Source organism: Oenanthe melanoleuca, chromosome 2 (assembly GCF_029582105.1).
Source record: "Oenanthe melanoleuca isolate GR-GAL-2019-014 chromosome 2, OMel1.0, whole genome shotgun sequence".
Classification (NCBI taxonomy): Eukaryota; Metazoa; Chordata; class Aves; order Passeriformes; family Muscicapidae; genus Oenanthe; species Oenanthe melanoleuca.
The window spans coordinates 140,245,963-140,264,796 of NC_079335.1; the positions used below are offsets into that span (position 1 = coordinate 140,245,963).

An 18,834-nucleotide genomic window follows, 5' to 3' on the forward strand; every position below is an offset into this window, starting at 1 on the left:
CCACTGCCAGTGTTTTAGCCCAAGGATGGCTTTCAGGGTTGTTTTTCCAGTTTCCTGTTCACCTCACCACAATGCCCTGGGATGATGGTAGGTCCCCAGTATTCCCAATGTCCTGGGATGGTGGTAGGTCCCCAGTATTCCCAATGTCCTGGGATGATGGTAGGTCCCCAGTATTCCTGCTGTGGATGGGGTGTGCCAGTCCCAGCTCCTGCCTGCCTGCCTGGAGCCCAGGCTGACACAGCTGAGCTTTCCTGGCCCACCAAGATGCCCCTGCTCAGCCCCTGAGCGTGGCAGGGAGTAACACAATTCCAGGTTCCAGGAATACTTCTTCAAATGCTACTCCGGAGCTCCTCACCCAGATCAGCACAAGGCTAAGCTGTTTGTCACCATTATGATTGAAATTTACTGGCTAATGCAAGGTCTGGGAAAGCCAGCTGGGAAACCTAACTAAACAACAAAACAGAAACTTAACTGGACCCCACTAAACCTAGTGAAGCTCACATTTGTAAGAGACCATGACAGGAAAGGAGTCTGTGTTTTCCTCTGGAGCATTTCCCTGTATCATTGCTGGTACAATGATGATCATTGCTGGCACAGCCACTGTCATTGAGCTCCTCTCCATCTCCCTCTGCTTTGTCAAGACAGCTCTGAGCAGAAGCCACTAAGTCACCAGCAACAAAATCTCTCTGATTCATCCCCAAATCTGACTTTTCTTGATCAGCACCCTCTGCTCCCCTTTACCATCCAACACCCTTGCAGGAGCAACCCCTGAAGCCACAAAGCCACAAATGCCAGCAGTGACTGGAGCAGGAGTTGAAGCAGGAGCTGCACCAGAGCCAGAAATGTTGCTGAAATTACTACTGCTCTTCTCTCTTTTAATCTTATCTCTTTCACAGGCTCTCTCATCAGAGAGCTGTAAGTATTGTAATAACATTAATTAGGTGTCCATTAGTATTGCAGATAGCACTTTTCATACACCATTATGGAGATACAGATTTATAAAATGTCACTATTTTCTTTCCCTGCATTATGTTAATCATGCTGTGAGTTGCCCCATGAAGGGGCCTCTTGGGCTGTGATATTTATGCTGATTTAACATTTACAAGCCGCCAGTCTGCCTGGGCACTGTGCTCTGCACAAACACATGTGAAAGGCTAATGGGCTGGGCTGAAATATGTGCCTGACTTCAGTAATTTTATAAACACTTTAAGCACATTAGGACACTTACTCTGCTCTGCAGACACAGGGCCTGGTCCTATTTGCTGTCAAACTGGTGGCAAAATTCCCACTGAATTCCCTGAGACCCAGTTCACTGGGCCTCAACTAAACAAATGTGCAATAAATGTGCAATAAATGTACAGTAAATGTTCAGCAAATGTGCACTAAATGTAGAAAATGCAGACTCAGTTCCACCAGAGCAGAGAACTCCTTGAGTCCAAGATACACAGGGAGCTGCTGGGACCATGTATGGGCTGAGCTGAGCTGGGATGAGGAGGAGGTGTTTGCACAAGAACAACATTTGGAGCAGGGTTTGTTCCTGCCCTTCCCAGGGTGAGTGCTGCAGCACCTGTGCCAGGTGTGAGCTGCCTCACAAATATTTGTGGGCTCTGCCATCCAGTTCCACACATGGTGCCCCTCTGGGCTCAGGGCTGGAATCAGTGGACATGACTGAGAGCTGCAGTGTTGGATGGACAGGTGGAGCAGGACACAGTCAAGAATATTCCCTAAATTTCACACTGCAAGGAGGTAAGATGATGGGACATATCAACTCATCTCCCTTAAACATATTGATTACTTTTCAAACACACACCTAGCTAGAAAAGGGGTTGGGTGACTCCAACATCAGCTTTTCCTTCCCAACAGCATCAGTTTGCCAACTCCCTTTCCAGTTCTCCAGCCCCCTCTCCTTCTCTGTGATCCCAGAGCATCACCCTCCTCACCCTTCACCCCTCTCCTCTGCACACAGAAAATTCAGCAAAGCAGAGGCCACAGCCCCCACATTGTCCCTGTCCTTTGGACTCTCCTTGCCATGTCCCCCTTACAGATACCTGCTGTGCCCATCTGGGGCATTTCTGGGCCAGGAGGGGCTGTGCAGCTCTGTGTTTGCTCAACACCAAATGCAGCAGGGGTTGATCCACCACAGGAGCTCCCAGCCCTGATGGAGCCCAGCAGCTGCTCCTGCTCCTGCTGGAGTTTGTGCTGGAGGAGTTTATTTTGTTTTCTTTTCATGAGAGCAATTTCTGTTGATGTTGCTGATCTAAATGTCAGTATCACAGTATCATCTTCATTTTGCAGCACTTAGTTCTTGTAGTCCTGACATGATAACTATGTCCACTTAATCTTGCATGGAAATTTCCTTTCAGTGTCCATTGGCCTGCACTGATTTATGCAGACACTGCTTTCTTGTGTCACTGAGAACTGCTCTCCATAGATTTTCCGTGTCATTGATTTGCCATCATCTCCACAATCCAATACAATTTTCCTCCACTTGCATTTGATATTCTTATGTTGACACCAAAGACCTGCATCACTAATATTGTATTAACATCACTTTGACATGGGAACAAATCCTCACACTAATAACATTTACTGATATTAACCCACCATAATGCAGTTACCAGTAAATTGCTTCCAGAGAATTAAGTCTTTGGACTTGACATTCACCCATCCTCTTCAAAGTGTTCCTGATGACAGTACCCTGCAATGCACATTCCTCTCTAAATTAGTAATAATAATGCAATACCAATAATTTGATAGATCAGATTTTCAAAGCCACTGCAAGTGAGTGTTTAATTCTCACAACCTAGGCAAGAAATACTCTCCCTGTTCCGTGTAGCAACAAGCTGGAGAGGTTTTTAATTTTGCTGTATGAAAATCCAGTAGATGATCCTTGGAGTAAGAAGTAGCCCAAGGGCTTTATCAGTTATGTGAGAGTCTCACAGCCCTTCAGCTCCTCTACCTGACCCAGACAGGCTCCAGATGGCTGCCCTGACCTGCTGGTCATTCCCCACTCAAGGATTTCATTTTTTTGTTACAGTCAGAGATTCTGGCTCAGGCCCTAGCAATCTCTCTCAACAAAATTTAATCAGTACTGATATGTTCCCATGAAAAGTTTCAGTTTTAATAAATCAGCATTTTCCAGGAGAAAAACATCTGGTTGGAAAACTCCCAGCCCACTCACATCTCTGCTATCAGCTACAGAAAGTCAATATTACCCTCCATCATCAGGACCACCTCTATGCTCCAATGTTTTTAAAAAGTTAAACTAAGGTCCCAATAAAGAATATGATTTTTTTTAAAGGTGCCCAAATGTTGGAAGACCCCAGCAATTTCATAGGACTCCTGTTCCAAAGTCACTTGTAAGCTTTTGAAAATCCCGGTTTAAATCTGTCATTTTGAGCTGCAACTTGATTTTTACAGTCTGGGATTCAAAGGCATGGTGAAAGCTAAACAAGCCTCTTTGAGACCACAAAGCAAGATGATGCTGTCCACAGAGTGGTGAGAAGGGTAAATTTGGGGCACTCCTCTCTCTCATATGTGGGGTAGGGCAGCAAACCTGGGCTCTTTGCAAGCCATGCAGCTGGAGGCAGCTCTTTTTTCTCTTTAATAGCCATGTCTGTCACCTGGCCTCAGTTCCACCCATTCACCACTATAATTTGAGCTGTCCAAAGCCAGATGAGGGCCCCTGCCAAAAGGAGATGTTGGAGCCATGACCCACAGGTACATTGAAAACTACATTGAGCTCAGCCAGCAGAAGCTGTGGATGAAACCACTCCTCTGTGTGTCAGCAGTGTATCAGCAGTTGTCAGAGTCATGGAATCACAGGATCATTGGATGATTTGGGTTGGAAGGGTCCCTGAAGATCATCCAGTTCCAGCCCATCTGCCATGGGCAGGGATTCCACCCATGAGATCAGCTTGCCCAGGGCCCCATCCAGCCCTGGCTTGAGGACAAAAAGCACCCAGTGCTAACTCCCAGTAGCAATCCTGAGGTACTCAGAGCCCATTGAGAAACTTTGGGGGAAACAAAAGGATTTTCCAAGTTGCCCACAGCTCCTCTTCTGCTTGCTGAAACAATCTATTCAGCAGAGAGCTTTAGGAGAGCTCAGTATTAAATTGTCATTTTGTCAATAAAATGTCATTTCATCAATAGTACATCCAGGTGGCCAAATGTTTCTGCATAATTAATTCAACTGATGCATTAAGGAATGTTATACACAATATTAATCAAAAACTACTGTCAATATAAGGCCCATATATAAACCCAGCTAAGAAAACTGCAAACATGTTTGAAAGCTAAGCTTTTTTTTCCAAGATGATCCTTCAATCTACAGAGATGTGGATTCTGGTATTGAAAATTCCATTAAGGAAATAGCATTATAGTCCATGGAAATATATTAATTAATTCCTCAACAGTTATATCATCAGAAGGGCATTACTAGGATTTGAACTTAAATTGTACTATCTGAAAGCCAGGGATCACTGAGACCAGAGCCTTAAAGGAAGCAGAATTTGTGGTTCTTGGGAAACTCTATAATTTTGATATGTGTTTGAATAAAAATAAACTACAAATGTTGTACAGCTTCCTGAGAAAAGAGGAATTTGAGAATACTCTGTCATGCCAAGTAAAATCATTTTCCTGCAGAGTGGATTGAAATTATTTGCCCAGTTAAATTTTTTACAGAGTTGGTTCTGCAATGAAAATGAGGTTATTTAATCCCAGGACTGTCAGGAATTCACTCCTCTGTGAGCAACTGCTGAGAGCAGCACAGAGCACTGATCAGCACTGACCACCACTGACCATCACTGACCACTGCCGAGCATCACTGACCATCACTAACCACTGCCAACCACCACTGACCACTGCTGACCATCACTGACCATCACTGACCACTGCTGACCATCACTGACCATCACTGACCATCACTGACCACCACTGACCACTGCTGACCATCACTGACCACTGCTGACCATCACTGACCATCACTGACCATCACTGACCATCACTGACCATCACTGACCGGTGCTGACCATCACTGACCATCACTGACCACTGCCAACCACCACTGGCCACCACTGACCGCTGTCACCATCACTGACCACCACTGACCACCAATGACCATCACTGACCGTCACTGACCACCACTGACCGTCACTGACACCACTGACCGTCACTGACCACCACTGCCACCGCTGACCACCGCTGACCCCTCCCTCTCGCTGACATCCTCTTTGGCTGCTGCTCCGCAGACGCTGCCTCTCGCTGCCCGGCCACCCCTCGTGTTCCTCCTCACCTTCCACCACCCTGTCTCTGCCCCCAGCACCAGCATCTCTGTCTCTGCTGTCCCCCAACTACCCCCAGCCCTGAATTTCTCTGCCAGCCCTGCGGGTGCAGTACCCGCAGTGCCCCAGGAGCATCCCCACGGTACCGGGAGCATCCCCGTGGTACCCAGGAGCATCCCTGCTGTGCCCTGGAGCATCCCCACGGTGCCCCGGAGCATCCCCGTGGTACCCAGGAGCATCCCCACGGTACCCGGAGCATCCCCGCCGTGCCCCGCAGCATCCCCACGGTGCCCGGAGCATCCCCGCGGTACCTGGAGCATCCCCACTGTACCCAGGAGCATCCCCGCCATGCCCTGGAGCATCCCTAACCCGGCTCCTGCTGTCCCCTCTCCTTCCCTTGCTGATTCCTCATTCCCCTCGCCCCGGCTGCTGCAGCCCATGGGAGGCAGAAAAACCAGCGAGAGGGAGGGAAATCCTGCTCACAGCCCGACCAGGAGCGAGGGCAGCCCCTGGGAAAAGCAGCTAAGCAGGATGAGCAGCTCACTTTGGAAAGTTTTATGGTTTGGCCAAAGGCTGGGTTGGTGGGATCAGTGACAGGAGGCGTGTGCCCTGTGCCAGGGGGGCTGATCCCGCCCAGCCGTGGCTGTAAATCAGGGCTCAGTAGGTCTGCAAACACCATCAACGGGAAGGCTTTAAACCGGCCGAACAACGAGGTTATTTCTTAACCTGGATCTTTGAAGCGACTGAGCCAGTTCAGTTAAAAAAAAAAAAAAAAAAAAAAAAAAAAGGCAGATATTTCAGATATTCAGGAATTTCACTCCACATTGATCAAATGTAAACGAGTAAAAACAAGAAAAGGTATTTTTGGCTTTTTTTTTTACAGACAAAGTAATTATCAGCTCTGCTCATGGTAATAATAATACAGCATCACTCTCATTCCTTAGAGTTCCTTCGAGAGTCACCAGTATGAGGTTGAATGAACAATGCAGCAGCATCTACATGAGCTCGGTTGGATTTTATATTGACTATATTTATATTCATATTTTCAGAATTTTTTCAATCATTTTGTTTGCATGAGTCATGCTGCCATGAAAAGAGCTCCACTGTAATCAGCTGCATAAGCAAAGCAATTTAATTCTGCTCTTAAAATTAAGCATTTTATGCTGAAGTTAATAATTTGAACTCTAAACGATTTTCTAGCCTTCTATAAACAAGATCATGTTCTAGAAATTTTCATCAGAGATGTTATTAATTCCATTACCTCCTTGTAATTACTTCCTATCCTTAACACGGGAAAATTTATTCTAGGTTGTTATCTGTCCCCTGAAAATTTTAGGTGCCACAACAAGTTGCCAGGTTCTGCACAAATAAGCCACTTAAGCTAAGAAACTGCTTAGATTTATCTATTTTATTTGTGTTTGATATTTTCAGTGTGTCTGCATTTTAAATGTATTTTAATGTAAAGGTTAATGGAGTTTTAATAAAGGGCAGATGGCTACTCTAATTGCAGAACACCCAGCATACTCTTTTAAAAACCTCTTTAGCTGGCTAGACAGATATTAATAATTCTGAATGTCATTAGAAAAGCAGAGGTTTGAATCAAATAATTCTTCAAAGTTACATTTATTATTAAACCAAAACTGCAATCATTGCATATATTTTGCAAAGAAAAATTGTATTATCAATATATTTCCCATCAAGTAATCCTGTGAACTCTCTATTGTCTATTATCTATAACTAAATTATTTACATTAAAGTGCCAAATGTTCAACTTCCTATTACATATTGTTTTTCATCCAGATGTCAACTTTCAGCCTTTCTTTTTTTTTAATTCTCTAAACATTTTGCTAGCCACTCAGTCTCCTCCCCGCTTCACTAATTTGATTTTTTTTTTTTTTTTTTTGCAAGAGCATGATTCCTGGCTCACATACCATTATGCATGCACATCACAATCCCTGGTATGTGTCTTAAAAAAGAGAAGAGAAAAGGAAATAAAAAGCATGAGCTATTTTGTACTAGGCCCTGTGCCAAGCAGGGCCTCCTACCTCCAGAAAATACAAAAAAATGAAAGCAAACTGTATCTATGAATATTTTCAGAGCAGCCAGTTCACTGGGAGGGAAGGTGGCCAAATGCTATGCAGAAATCAAGAAGCCGCTGGTAAAAATATTGTGGGGTTTATTCCCAAAATAATTTGATTCCTTAAGCATTTAGAGTCAGGCATTTCAAGTGCTGATTGAATTCTCAGGATCTCTGGTGTGAACCTGAAGGCACAGCAGGATGACCATGTAATACCTAAAATAATTTAAACTGGACAGCAATTTTCTGCTTTGGAAATAATTCCTCTAACCTCTTCCTGCCCCCACTGCAGACCCCTCAGCACAAGCCCATGTACACCATAACCATCCCCATCATCCTCTGAAATTAGCAGTTACATTAACAAGGTTTTGAATTATTGGCTGGAATGCGGTTTGGGGCTCTACAATGGAAGAGAAGTAAGTTTTATATCATTTTATGAATGGACATTAATCAATGCTAAATCACAATGAGAGTCTTATGGAATCACATATTACAATCTCCTAAATCGCAGGGGGAACTTGCTGTGATTGATGTTGCTACAATGACATTTGATACAATCAATAGTGAGAGCAGCTCACGTTTAGGTTTTACCACATTAGGTGCTTTTCTGAGCCCATCATGGATGGGGGGGACCTTTGGAGCCCTAGCCAGGAAACAATAGTATTTGTCACATTATTAATCTGTCCTTATGATTCATCTTTTATCCTTCCTGGCATTTATGCTGTTCCTCTGACATGCACACTGGAGGCCCAACCAGTGCCAGAGCTGAACAGCCTGAAGGTGAAGAGAGGCTTCGTGTGCATCCTGGAGAGGTGGCAGGTGTCCCACTCTCCACCCACATGGATCTCCATTTCTCCAAATAATTCCTCTAAAATAATTACAGGAAGCTTTGCCTGGTTGGAGAGAGGGTCCCATGGAGGCAGGGCTGGAGATGGAGCTCAAGGCAACCTCCAAGATTTATGGACTCTGGAACACTCCAGATTTGGAGAGTCCAGTGACACCAGGGACAGCAAAGCCCAGCTCTGCCTGCTGCAGGAGTGACTCTGTGCACAGGTTTTCTGTGCCCAAGCTATCATGGAGAGCTCTGCCATCACCCCAGATGTGGGTGGAAGGCAACTTCTCTGTGGTGGTGTTTAGGCACAAATCAGTGAAGGACCACTCAGAAAGCCCCAGGGTGTCCCAGAAACTGCGTGCAGACAAGATGTTTGAGACACTCAGGCCCCACAGTGGTCCCCCAGCCCTCAGGTGCTGGAGGGTATGATGGGATGGGCTGGACCAGGGAGGAGGCATCAGCTGAGGGATGCAGCAGTAGGAGCCATGGGATGTTCATGTCCATGTGCACACATTGTGTACACACAAGCGTGTCCTCCACATCCCACACTGTCACACCCCATCCGTGCTCACCTGCCCACTCAGTGGTTCTGACAGCCCACTCCCTGCACCCATCCTGCTCCTGGGGGGCTGCTCCATTGGCCTTGTGCATTTTCAGGTGCCCCCATGGGCTCGTGGGGTCCCCTTAAGTGTCACAGCATGAGACAGAGCCAACCCAGCTCATGGGGAGGAGGGACTGCAAAGAGTCTGTGTCTGCTCAGAGAGGGGGGTCTGCATCGGGGGTAGGATGACCCAGGAAAGGAGTTAACCAAGATCACCCGTGTTGCCCAATCTGTATTTTAGGGCAGCTTTTAGGGGTCTTTCCTACACAGGAGAGAGGAGCAGAGAAGGTGAAAGAGCACCCAGCTGTTTCTGCCACAGGAGGGACACACATCCCCCTCCATCCCCAGCCCACCCCTTGGGCAGTGCTTTGGGGGAGGGCGCTGCAGATCACCCCAGCCAGGAGAGGGCTGCTTATTTAACACTCCATTTGATATGTATTGAATTCCCTCTTTAGCTCCCAGCCCAGGCTCCTGCACGGGACGGGCAGCCGGGGAGGGAGGTGTCGGCACTGGGGGGGCTGCCAGAGGGGAGCCCCGAAGGCGTTCTGCTCTGAGAAACAAAGCAAAACAAAGCAAAGCCTCAGCTCTCCCCCAGAACAGCCCGGTTTGCCCTCAGTGGCTGCGGACGGAGCAGCGCAAGCGATTTTCAGAGACTCGCCCTGCGCGCAGCCACGGGCGGAGCGCGGAAGGGGCCGCGGGGCGGCCGCTCCCCAGTGCGTAAAATACGCGCGGTGTTTCCCTGTGATGCATTTAGCCAGATGTTTAAGACGTATGAGAGAAGAGTAGTTAAAACCCACATTATATAGTTCTGCCTAGTCTAAAATTGCACGCGCTGACCCATATATTTTAAACTGTAAACGGACTCCAGTCACTTAAAATATTGCAACGTCGATAGGACTAATTAATTGGAAATAAGAAACGAAAGAATACAATTAAACGAGGAGAGAATCATTTTCTAATTTAATAGCGGGACATTTATAAAGATCACAAGCTAAAAGGCATCGAATGATCCTATCGACGGAGTGTTAAATCAGCGCAGCCGGAGGCGGGGCACGGCCCCGGCCCCTCTCCCTCTCCGCCCCCGCGCAGAGCCGCGCTCCGGCCCGCGGAAGCCCCGCGCGGTGCCCTCAAACGCGGTGATGTTTTATTAGCCCCCATTTCCTAACAATAATTTATTGCGATAAAACAGACATCCGAGGTCCTCTTAAATTGTCTTTTTATAATGAATAAATTTAAACTGGCTAATTAATATATAAACTAACCCAATTTGTCAGGTTGATTTGTATTTTAGTTAATTGTGAAAGTAATTACCACACGGGCAAATTAACAGCTTTCTGGAAATGACCAAGGCAGGGTTTTTATTTCCTTCCTGGGTGAAGAAAATTCATTTTTCCCAGCTCTTGATGTGATGAATAAAAGTCATAAATCTGGGTGATTGGTGCAGGCAGAGTCTAAATGGCTTCATATTTCATTTTAGGTTTAATAGAAATATTCATGCTCTGTTTTAATGAAATTAAATTGAAGGGGGGTGGACTGAGAGGCTGTCGGTCGGGTTTAAAGGGGCAGCGCACATTGGGTAGGCTTTTTGTTGTTTTCTTGTAACAAAAACTGAACAAAAACTGCCCAGAGTTCTTATTCCAGACAAACCACTACTGATGAGGGAATTGCAGCGATAGCAGGAATAAATTCTAAATTTTTGTTTTACATTATCTGAAGAACAAGTCTAAAGCAATACAGGCAAAACTTTGGAAAACGGCTTGTAGGGAAGGAAAAAAGAAAACAACCAAAAACAGTCAGAAAAAGCATCCCGGCCTCCTAAGGCATGGCCAGCTTTTTGTCCAGATGTGGGGTCTGAGGTGAAGGCGGGATTTTGGCAGCCCGGGCCCTCCGTGCAGCTCGGACATCTTGGAGTGATGAAACGCCCTTTCCCCGGGAGGGACGGGCCGAGGCGGTCGCCCCGCGAGACCCCGGGAGGGGCAAGGTGCTGGTGGAGACCCAGCCGCATTTGGGACCTGCCCAGAGCCCTCCCGGCAGCCCCAACTTCTTTGCCGGGCCAAAGGACAAAGTTTGGTAACACAGAGGCATTTTCGGAGTGCCTGAGGGTGTTCGTCCCAGCCCAAGCAGCCGGAGGGTCTCATTTTAGCCCCCGGCACAGGAGCGGCCCCGGCGCGGGAGCTGCCGGCAGCCCGGGGCCGCTCCGTGATGGATCTGATCTGTGACTTGTTGATTTCCCCTGAGCAAATAAGGCTTTGATGCAGTCCCGGCGAGAGCGGTTAGCTGATGAATTGACAAAAACTAATCAGCTTTATTGGGAAACAGGTTAAGGGCAGCAGAGTGTCAATAATTCTCCGCCTGACCCCCTCATCCATTAGGAGAGGCAGCTGATTAGACCGAGAAGACCCTGTGCTTTTTGCACTGAAATTGCTTTCATAAACTCACCATTATTAGCAGTCAATGCAAGCGGCTAATTTAGAGGAGACATCCCGAGGATGTCACATTTATCAGGGAGGTTTATGTATCATTATCTCATTTACAGAATGTCGTAGTGTAATATGTGTTTTTGGCAATAACGCTGGCCCCGCGCCTGCGGTTCGTAACGGCTTTGGGGATATCGGGGGAGTTAATTCGGAAGAATGAGAGACACCCCCATCGCAGGGCTCCGGGCGCTCCGCTCGTTCCCACCGGGATTTACCCCAGTGCCCTGCACCGCCCCGGCTTTTCAAAAGGCGAGATATGCATCTGTTTGCCCACGGCCGGGGCAGCGGGGCTCTGCTGAAAGGGACCACCCGGAGGTGTCGGGGGAGCGCGCTCCTTGCGCTATCTCCGCCGAGATAACCGCGCATTGTTGGCTCCCGGGCAATATACTGGATCAACACAGGTGCGGGAGCCGCGGGGAGTTCAGCAGGCCCGGATGCCCTGCGGCACCTGTGGGGACAAATACATGGAACGGGACAGTGCGGGGAAAGGAGAAAAAGGCTTTAAAAATTGCAACAAAAAAAAGGAAAAAAAAAAGGAAAGGAAAGGAAAGGAAAGGAAAGGAAAGGAAAGGAAAGGAAAGGAAAGGAAAGGAAAGGAAAGGAAAGGAAAGGAAAGGAAAGGAAAGGAAAGGGTTCTAAATACGGGTACTCGTTTAAGAAGAAAAAAAAAAAAAAGAAAAAGAAAAAAAAAAAAAAGTCTGAAAATCGAAATCCTTCTCCATGCACTAAATATTCATCAGCCGAAAGATGCGACACCCGGGCCGAAGGTGCGGCGTGTCCAGACGGGGCGGCCGGCCTGAGCCCGCCCCCGGGGCGGTGATGGACGGGGTCGCATGATCCCCCGCCCCCGGTCCTCGTCCCCCACCAGCCGGCGGCACCTTCTGCCCCATCGCCCCCCGGAGAAGCGTTCACGACACCGCCCGCCCTCCACCGCTGGCCGCTGCCAGCCGCGCGTCCCCTCCGGCGGCGGACACGCGTCCCTCCGGTGTCCCGAGCGCAGCCCTGCGCCCGTGGCTCTCTGCTGACGCAGGACGGTTTCCCCTGCAGCTCAGTCCCTCGTCCCTAGAATGCCCCGAGAAGGGGTCGCACGCTGTACCCAAGGCAGTGTCTCTGCGTGCGGGACAACCCGCAGCCCGCGCAGCCCCGGGCATCGGGAACCGGCCCCGGCTCCGAGACAGCCGCGTCCCCGTGTCCAGCGGGCTGGACACCACACACTGAAGGGACCGGGACACAGCGAAGGAGGCGGATGAGGGCCACCACCATCCTCCTCCTCCGGAATCTGCCACAGGGACAAGCCCCGGGTCCGGCCACCCGCTGCTCTGGGACTGCCCGTGCGTGGGGCACAAAATGACGGTCAACGGGAAATGTGAGGGTGGCTAGGATGCCCGGGGCGACCGCCGCTGTCCCGGGTCCATTTTCTGAGGCCTCCTCAGCCCCTCAGAGCCTCGGCAAAACCGAAGCGGCTCATTAAAACCATCCCGCCACTCGGTGTCCCCCTGGTCATCCCGGAGAGCGGGGGGCACCGGGGTCTTGTGCGGCTGCGAGCCTCGACCCCTGCCCCGCGGCGTGTGCGGGCTGTGCTCGGGGAGTGCGGGGCTTTCCCGGGAGGCAGCGGCTGTTTGGGAGCATCTCCTCCCCGCTGCCCGTGTGCGGGGACTGTGTGCGTGCTTGTGTCTCTGCTGTGCCACGCGTGTGCATCGTGCCCGGCCTGTGAGCAGGCGCGTCCGTGTGCCTGCTGGAGTTGTGTCCACATGTCTGTCCTGTTTGTGTCTGTTTGTCTGTCGTGCGACTGTGTCCGGAGGCTCTACTGAGGTCAAGGGTTGGGGGGGGGGGGGGGGGGGTGGAAAATGCAGGGGAAAAGGGGAATAAGAGGGCACTGAGCAAAGGACGCGTTGTCTGTGTGTGTGCTCAGCCCGCAGAGGGGCTCCGGACTTCCCTCCCACGGAGTAGTGGCAAGGAGACAGGGCCAAAGTAGTCAGATATTTTGTTGCCGACTCCGTTTATCTTCTCCATTTTTTTTCTCTTTCTCCTTTTCTTTTTCCCTGTTCCTCTACTCTTTTCATTGCTTTTACTTTCCCCACCCCAGGGGCAGGGGCCGGGAGGGACAGGCCCCGGCCGCCTCTAGGGCACAATCCCGCCGCCCCCCGGGTGCGGAGCGGCCCCTCCCGGGGGGCTCAAGGCTCTTTGGGCATTTCCCGCAGCCCAGAGGAGACCCTTCCCCACGGGGGAGAACTTTCGAAAGGAGAAGATGTTTGCCTTGGCAGCGCTTCGTTCCGCAGCCTGACCTTTCTCTCACACTGCCGGGGCGGGGGTCCCCGTGCCCCCCCCCCGGTAAGGAGAGACCCCTCGGCCCGCTCTTTCCCTTTTCTGTCCGAAGCTGTTTGCCTTAGATAAGCAGGTGTAATAAGGCTGTTGACAGACCCGGCATTTGGTGGCAGGGTGACTCCCTGACCTGCAGGTGTTTATTCTTTCCGACTCGTTAAAAAGCGGCCGGCGGCGCGTTTACTGCAAATATTTGCCGGGTGCGGGAATGGTGGAAAACTCTCGTTGGACGCCCGGAGGAGCCAGCGCGGCCGGCCGAGAGCCGCACACCGCCGTGGCTGGGCGAGCTCTCTCCGCGGGGTGTGCCGGTGTCCCGGACCATTCCTCGTGGGTGTCAAGGGTTGTCCCCCGTGGGTGTTCCCCATGGGTGTCCAGAGTTGTTCCTCATGGATGTCTCGGGCTGTCCCCCACGGGTATCCCGAGCTGTTCCCCATGGATGTCCCGGGCTTTTCCCCATGGGTGTCCCGGGCCGCCCCCCGGTGCCGCCGCCCGCCGCGGGCTGCGCGGAGGGGGCGGGCTCTCGGCGGTGACGGGTGGGCGGCGCAGCCAATGGCGAGCGAGGCCGCAGCGGCGCGGGGCCAATGGGAGCCGCCTGCGGCCCTTGAAGGGGCGCGCCGCGGAGCGCGGCCGCACTGCCGCCCGCCGCCGCCGGGAGACGCGGCCGGCCCGGGGCAGCCGCACGGTCGGTCCCCAGCCGCCTCCCGCCGGCGCTCCCATGGAAAAATCCAAAAATTTCCGCATCGACGCGCTGCTGGCTGTCGACCCCCCCAAGGCGGCGGCGGGGCAGAGCGCGCCGCTCGCGCTGGTCACCTCGCTGGGCGGCAGCGGTAGTAGCAGCAGCGGGAGCGGCAGCCCTCCGTCCTCGTCCTCCTCTTCCTCGTCGTCTTCATCCTCCTCCGAGCACCCCGCCGGCGGCCCCGCCGACTGCCTGCGCACCGACAGCCCCTCTCCGCCGCGCCTCCTGGCCGCGCACTGCGCCCTGGTCCCCAAGCCCGGCTTCCTGCCCGGGGCGGGCACCGGCTCCCACCCGCACCACCACGCCTCGGCGGCCGGCATGGCCCTGGGACTGCACCCCGCGGCGCCCGGCGGGCCGGGCATGCCGGCGCAGGCGGCTCTCTACGGGCACCCGGTGTACGGCTACTCTGCGCTGGGCGGGCAGCACCCCGCGCTCTCCTACCCCTACTCGCAGGTGCAGGGAGCGCACCCCTCCCACCCCGCCGCCGACCCCATCAAGCTTAGCGCCGGCACCTTCCAGCTGGACCAGTGGCTGCGGGCCTCCACCGCGGGCATGATCCTGCCCAAGATGCCCGACTTCAACTGTGAGTATTTACCTCGCGTCCCCTCCATCCTCTGTCCCGCTGCACGGGCCTACCGGGAGCTGCCGCCTTCCGACAGGGTAGAAGCTCCGTCCTGCCCCCGCCTAAACAAGCTGCAGACTTAAATTCGAAGAGACGCTTTTAATTTTTGAAAAAATTAGTTTAGAAGAAAGAAATAGGATCTGCGGTCACATCGCCGTTCCCTGCCCTTGAGGAACCCTGTTCAGCCTGGCTTCTCACGGCAGGTTAAACGGGAAGGTGACAAATTGCTCCCTGCCTTTGCAAATATCTTTTTCGCCGTACCCGGAGGGTGAAAACCGCTGGGGAGGGGAGATGGGAGTTGGTGGGGACAGGACAGGGGTCCTTATGGTATCCCCAAAATCCCAGTCCCAATGCAACCCCCCAAAAGAGAGGTGGTAGATCGCACCACTCACTCACCGTTTTTTATTTTATTTCTCCTTTATCGGAAATGGGCGTATAATAATAATGTCAGGCCTCCTAGGCAAAGGGATGTAGGGAGGATCTGGGACCTGCCAAAAACTAGGGGTTCTGCGTTCCCTGGAGGCAGCGAATAGGGATGAAGTGCAGTCGGAAGGGTTTAGGTTTGGGCCCAGGAGAGGCTGGGAGTGCTGGATGGAGCCAGGCGACCGCGGAGTCCCAGCAAAGCGCGGTGCCGAACTCTAGGCCTCGCGGCGATGGGGAACTTGCGCGCATCTGGTTTCAGCAAAGATTTTCGGAGGTGTGAGCTCTCGGTGGGAATGGCAGATTTAACAATACCGGAGGTGTAGTTTTACGAAAATCATGCCAGGAAAAAAATTGCGATTTTTTTTTTTTTTTTTCCCCCCCCCCTTCTCCTACTCTGCACACGCATTCGCAGACAAAAAAGTCCATTGTTTTCTCTCGAATTGGGTTGTTTAGACTGGAACACTCAAGAAGAAAAAATAATTAGGAGAGCTGTTAGAGCTCTGACTCTCAAACAAGGGGAAGAGGGGAATAAATAACCGAGCAAAACGAGTCTCGGAAAATCGCACGGCGGTGAGAAAATCTCCCGGGCGCTGCGGCCGGGAGCGGACACTGTCCTTTTCTTTCTGCCGCTTCTAGCGAGCTGTCTCCAACCGCGGCCAGGGAGCAGGAGCTGCCCTTTCCCATTTTATTTTAATTATTTTTCTAAACCAAATAAGCCATACTACCTAAATACTTCAAGAAATGGGCAGTAGCGCCGCCGGATCGCATGCCCGGGGGTGTCGGGGCCTTAGAAGAGGCTCAATTCCCGCTTTCTGGCGGCTGAATCTTTTTTTTTTTTGTTGTTATTACTTGGTGTTTTGTTTCTCCTCTCTATTAAATCTGTAGTTTTAATAATTTTTTGAATGCGGAAAAGCGGCTTCCCCCCCCCCCCCCCCCCCAATTTCCAAGACGGTTTTCTAGTCCTCGCTGCTGATTTATGCTCCGAGGGGCAGCCGGTGCCCGGCGCTCTCAGGGTGCGGAGCGGGTCCCGGTCCTGGTTCCGGCTGGAGGTGTGCCCGCCTGCAATCCCGCTAATTAAACGGATACGGGCGGGCAGGGAATGAGGCAGGTTTAACTAAAACATTAAATGGAGCAAATTGCCGCTCCCCGGAGAGCCCCGTGCCCCTTCGCCGCGATCCCTGGCTTCGGTTTATTGTCTCGCGTTTGTTAGGCTCTTGGGAAATCAAGAGTCATATTTTCCTTTATTTAAAAGATTTAATTTAATTCCCTCTTTTTGGTCCCTGGGGGCGAAAGCCGACAAACCCCGGAGTCAGAGGGGCTGGAGGAGATCCTCCCTCGGTCCGTGCTCCGGTGTATGATGGTGCCTTGCTTCAGAACAAGAGCCTTTCCTGCCTCCCCGCTTCCCACCGCCCTCCCGGGGGATGCGCGGCCCGGGGGCTCCGCGCTCACCTCCGCAATCCCCCTTCTCCTTCCGCAGCCCAGGCGCAGTCCAACCTCCTGGGCAAGTGCCGCCGGCCCCGCACGGCCTTCACCAGCCAGCAGCTGCTGGAGCTGGAGCACCAGTTCAAGCTCAACAAGTACCTCTCGCGGCCCAAGCGCTTCGAGGTGGCCACGTCGCTGATGCTGACCGAGACACAGGTGAGTGCCCGGCCCCGCGGGGCTGGGCGGGCCCGGCCGCCCTGGCGGGCGGTGGATGAGGGGATGTGTTTGTGTCCCCTGTCCCCCAGGTGAAGATCTGGTTCCAGAACCGGCGCATGAAGTGGAAGCGCAGCAAGAAGGCGAAGGAGCAGGCGGCACAGGAGGCCGAGAAGCAGAAGGGCGGCGGCGGCGAGGACAAGGGGGATGAGGACCTGCTGCTGCCCGCCCCCGAGAAGAGCGCCGGCAGGAGGATGCGGGAGCTGCCCGACAGCGAACCTGAGGACGAGGAAGAGGAGGAGGAGGAAGAGGAGGCGGCGGCAGCGGCCGGGAGATGCTGCCCGTACCACTCCTCCGACTGTTCCGAGGCGGACGAGGAGGACACGCAGCCCCGGGGCAGGCACGGAGCCCCGGCGCAGCCCCAGTGAGCTCCCTGCAGCCCCGGTTCCACCGCTCCCCCTTGTTCTGATTTCTCCCTGCTTGGAGAGGGATGGAGAAGAGGATCCTCCGTATGACGGGCGGAGAAAGAGGATTTATCGTGAATACAGTGTTATTATTGACTGAAAACCAGACAAAACTTGAGCTCCCCCGCCTCCCATCCCTGCCCCCGGGAAGCGTGTTCCTTTTGCTGAGTATTGGAAATGTTTTGTTCTTACTATATATCGGGAAATATGTTTATGTCATGAACGTTAAAACTGCTGGAAATCTCAATACTGTCTTTATTTTTGTATATTGTATTTATAAAAAGAAAAATTACCTCTACTTATGCATGCTAAATTATTCCCCAGGTCCTCCCACACGTGCGATGGGGGCAAAATAAATGGCGTTTTTTACTGGAGGTGTATGAGCGCTGTGTGAGGGGAGGGATACTCGCTGCTCCCGTGTCAGGGCATCCCTGTGCTTTGGGAGGTGACGGAGCGCTCAGGAGGAAGCGGGGAACCGCTTCCTCACCCGAATTTAGCCCAGCGCTACGACTACCGTGTAATGTCTGATGTTGAGAGGATAGTCCTGATATTCCCTAGAGGAGCGCCTCCGGCAACAGAGCTGCCAGTGACGGGGCGGTGGTGGCGATGCCCGCGGTGCGATATTTTGGGAGCTGGGGGGTTGGTGGGGGCTGTCCCCTCCCGAGGGGATTTGGGCCTAGGAAATGGGGGAGCAGCGCTGCTGTCCAGGGGCGGCTCGACTGCCGAAGGAGCGAGGCGCTCCCGAGCCCTCCCCGGTACCGAGGCCGGCACCCCCCGCCCGGCCGGCGGCGGAGCGCGGGGTTTTCGATAACTGCGCGATTTATCTCGCCAATAAATTTGCAGGTCAATTAATCCCTGTCACCGCAGCTCTTCCCCGAATCAATTATAGAGAATTTAAATATAATCACTGGCTCATCCCCACCAGCTCGGGGCCACGTCTGGCAATTCATCCCTGGGAATGAATTACGGGGCGGCTCCGCTCCCGCGTAGAGGGGAGCAGGGACCTGGATTCCGCATCCCATCGCCCATGGGGCACCGCTCCCCCTCCTAGCCCCGGAGGGTGAGAGTGAGGAGCTCTGAAACACAGAGCTTTCCAACTCTCGTGCACTTCAAAATAAAATAATAATTTTACCAAAGGTGTTTTCTACAAAGTCGCGTTAACCACAGCGTGACCCCTCTTAACCGCTTCTGTAAAAATGAGCCCCGTGAAACACAGGCTGGCAGACGCATGAGATTATGGGATGAGATTAACGAAGGAAAAGTGTTACCCTTCACGGAGAGCTTCAGGTGGGCCGGCTGGAGGTGGCATGCAGGCATAACGCGGGTAATGCCAGCTCACCGGCCCCGCACACCCTGTGCCCCG

General features: G+C 52.2%; 1 protein-coding gene across 1 annotated transcript; it reads left to right on the plus strand.

Moving 5' to 3' along the window:
- The first annotated feature begins 14,267 nt into the window (after positions 1–14,267).
- Positions 14,268–17,826, plus strand: MNX1 (motor neuron and pancreas homeobox 1). Its single transcript, XM_056484508.1, has 3 exons — positions 14,268–14,910; positions 16,850–17,010; positions 17,100–17,826. Exons 1-3 carry the CDS (start codon positions 14,307–14,309, stop codon positions 17,433–17,435), a joined length of 1,101 nt encoding a protein of 366 aa, XP_056340483.1. The 5' UTR covers positions 14,268–14,306; the 3' UTR covers positions 17,436–17,826.
- The last annotated feature ends 1,008 nt before the right edge of the window (positions 17,827–18,834 follow it).

Excerpts from the sequence above, each read along its gene's own strand:
- MNX1 (XM_056484508.1), top strand. The coding sequence starts at position 14,307 with ATGGAAAAATCCAAAAATTTCCGCATCGACGCGCTGCTGGCTGTCGAC. Across the intron at positions 14,911-16,849 it reads CAAGATGCCCGACTTCAACT|CCCAGGCGCAGTCCAACCTC; the intron begins GTGAGTATTTAC and ends CTCCTTCCGCAG. Across the intron at positions 17,011-17,099 it reads TGATGCTGACCGAGACACAG|GTGAAGATCTGGTTCCAGAA; the intron begins GTGAGTGCCCGG and ends CCTGTCCCCCAG.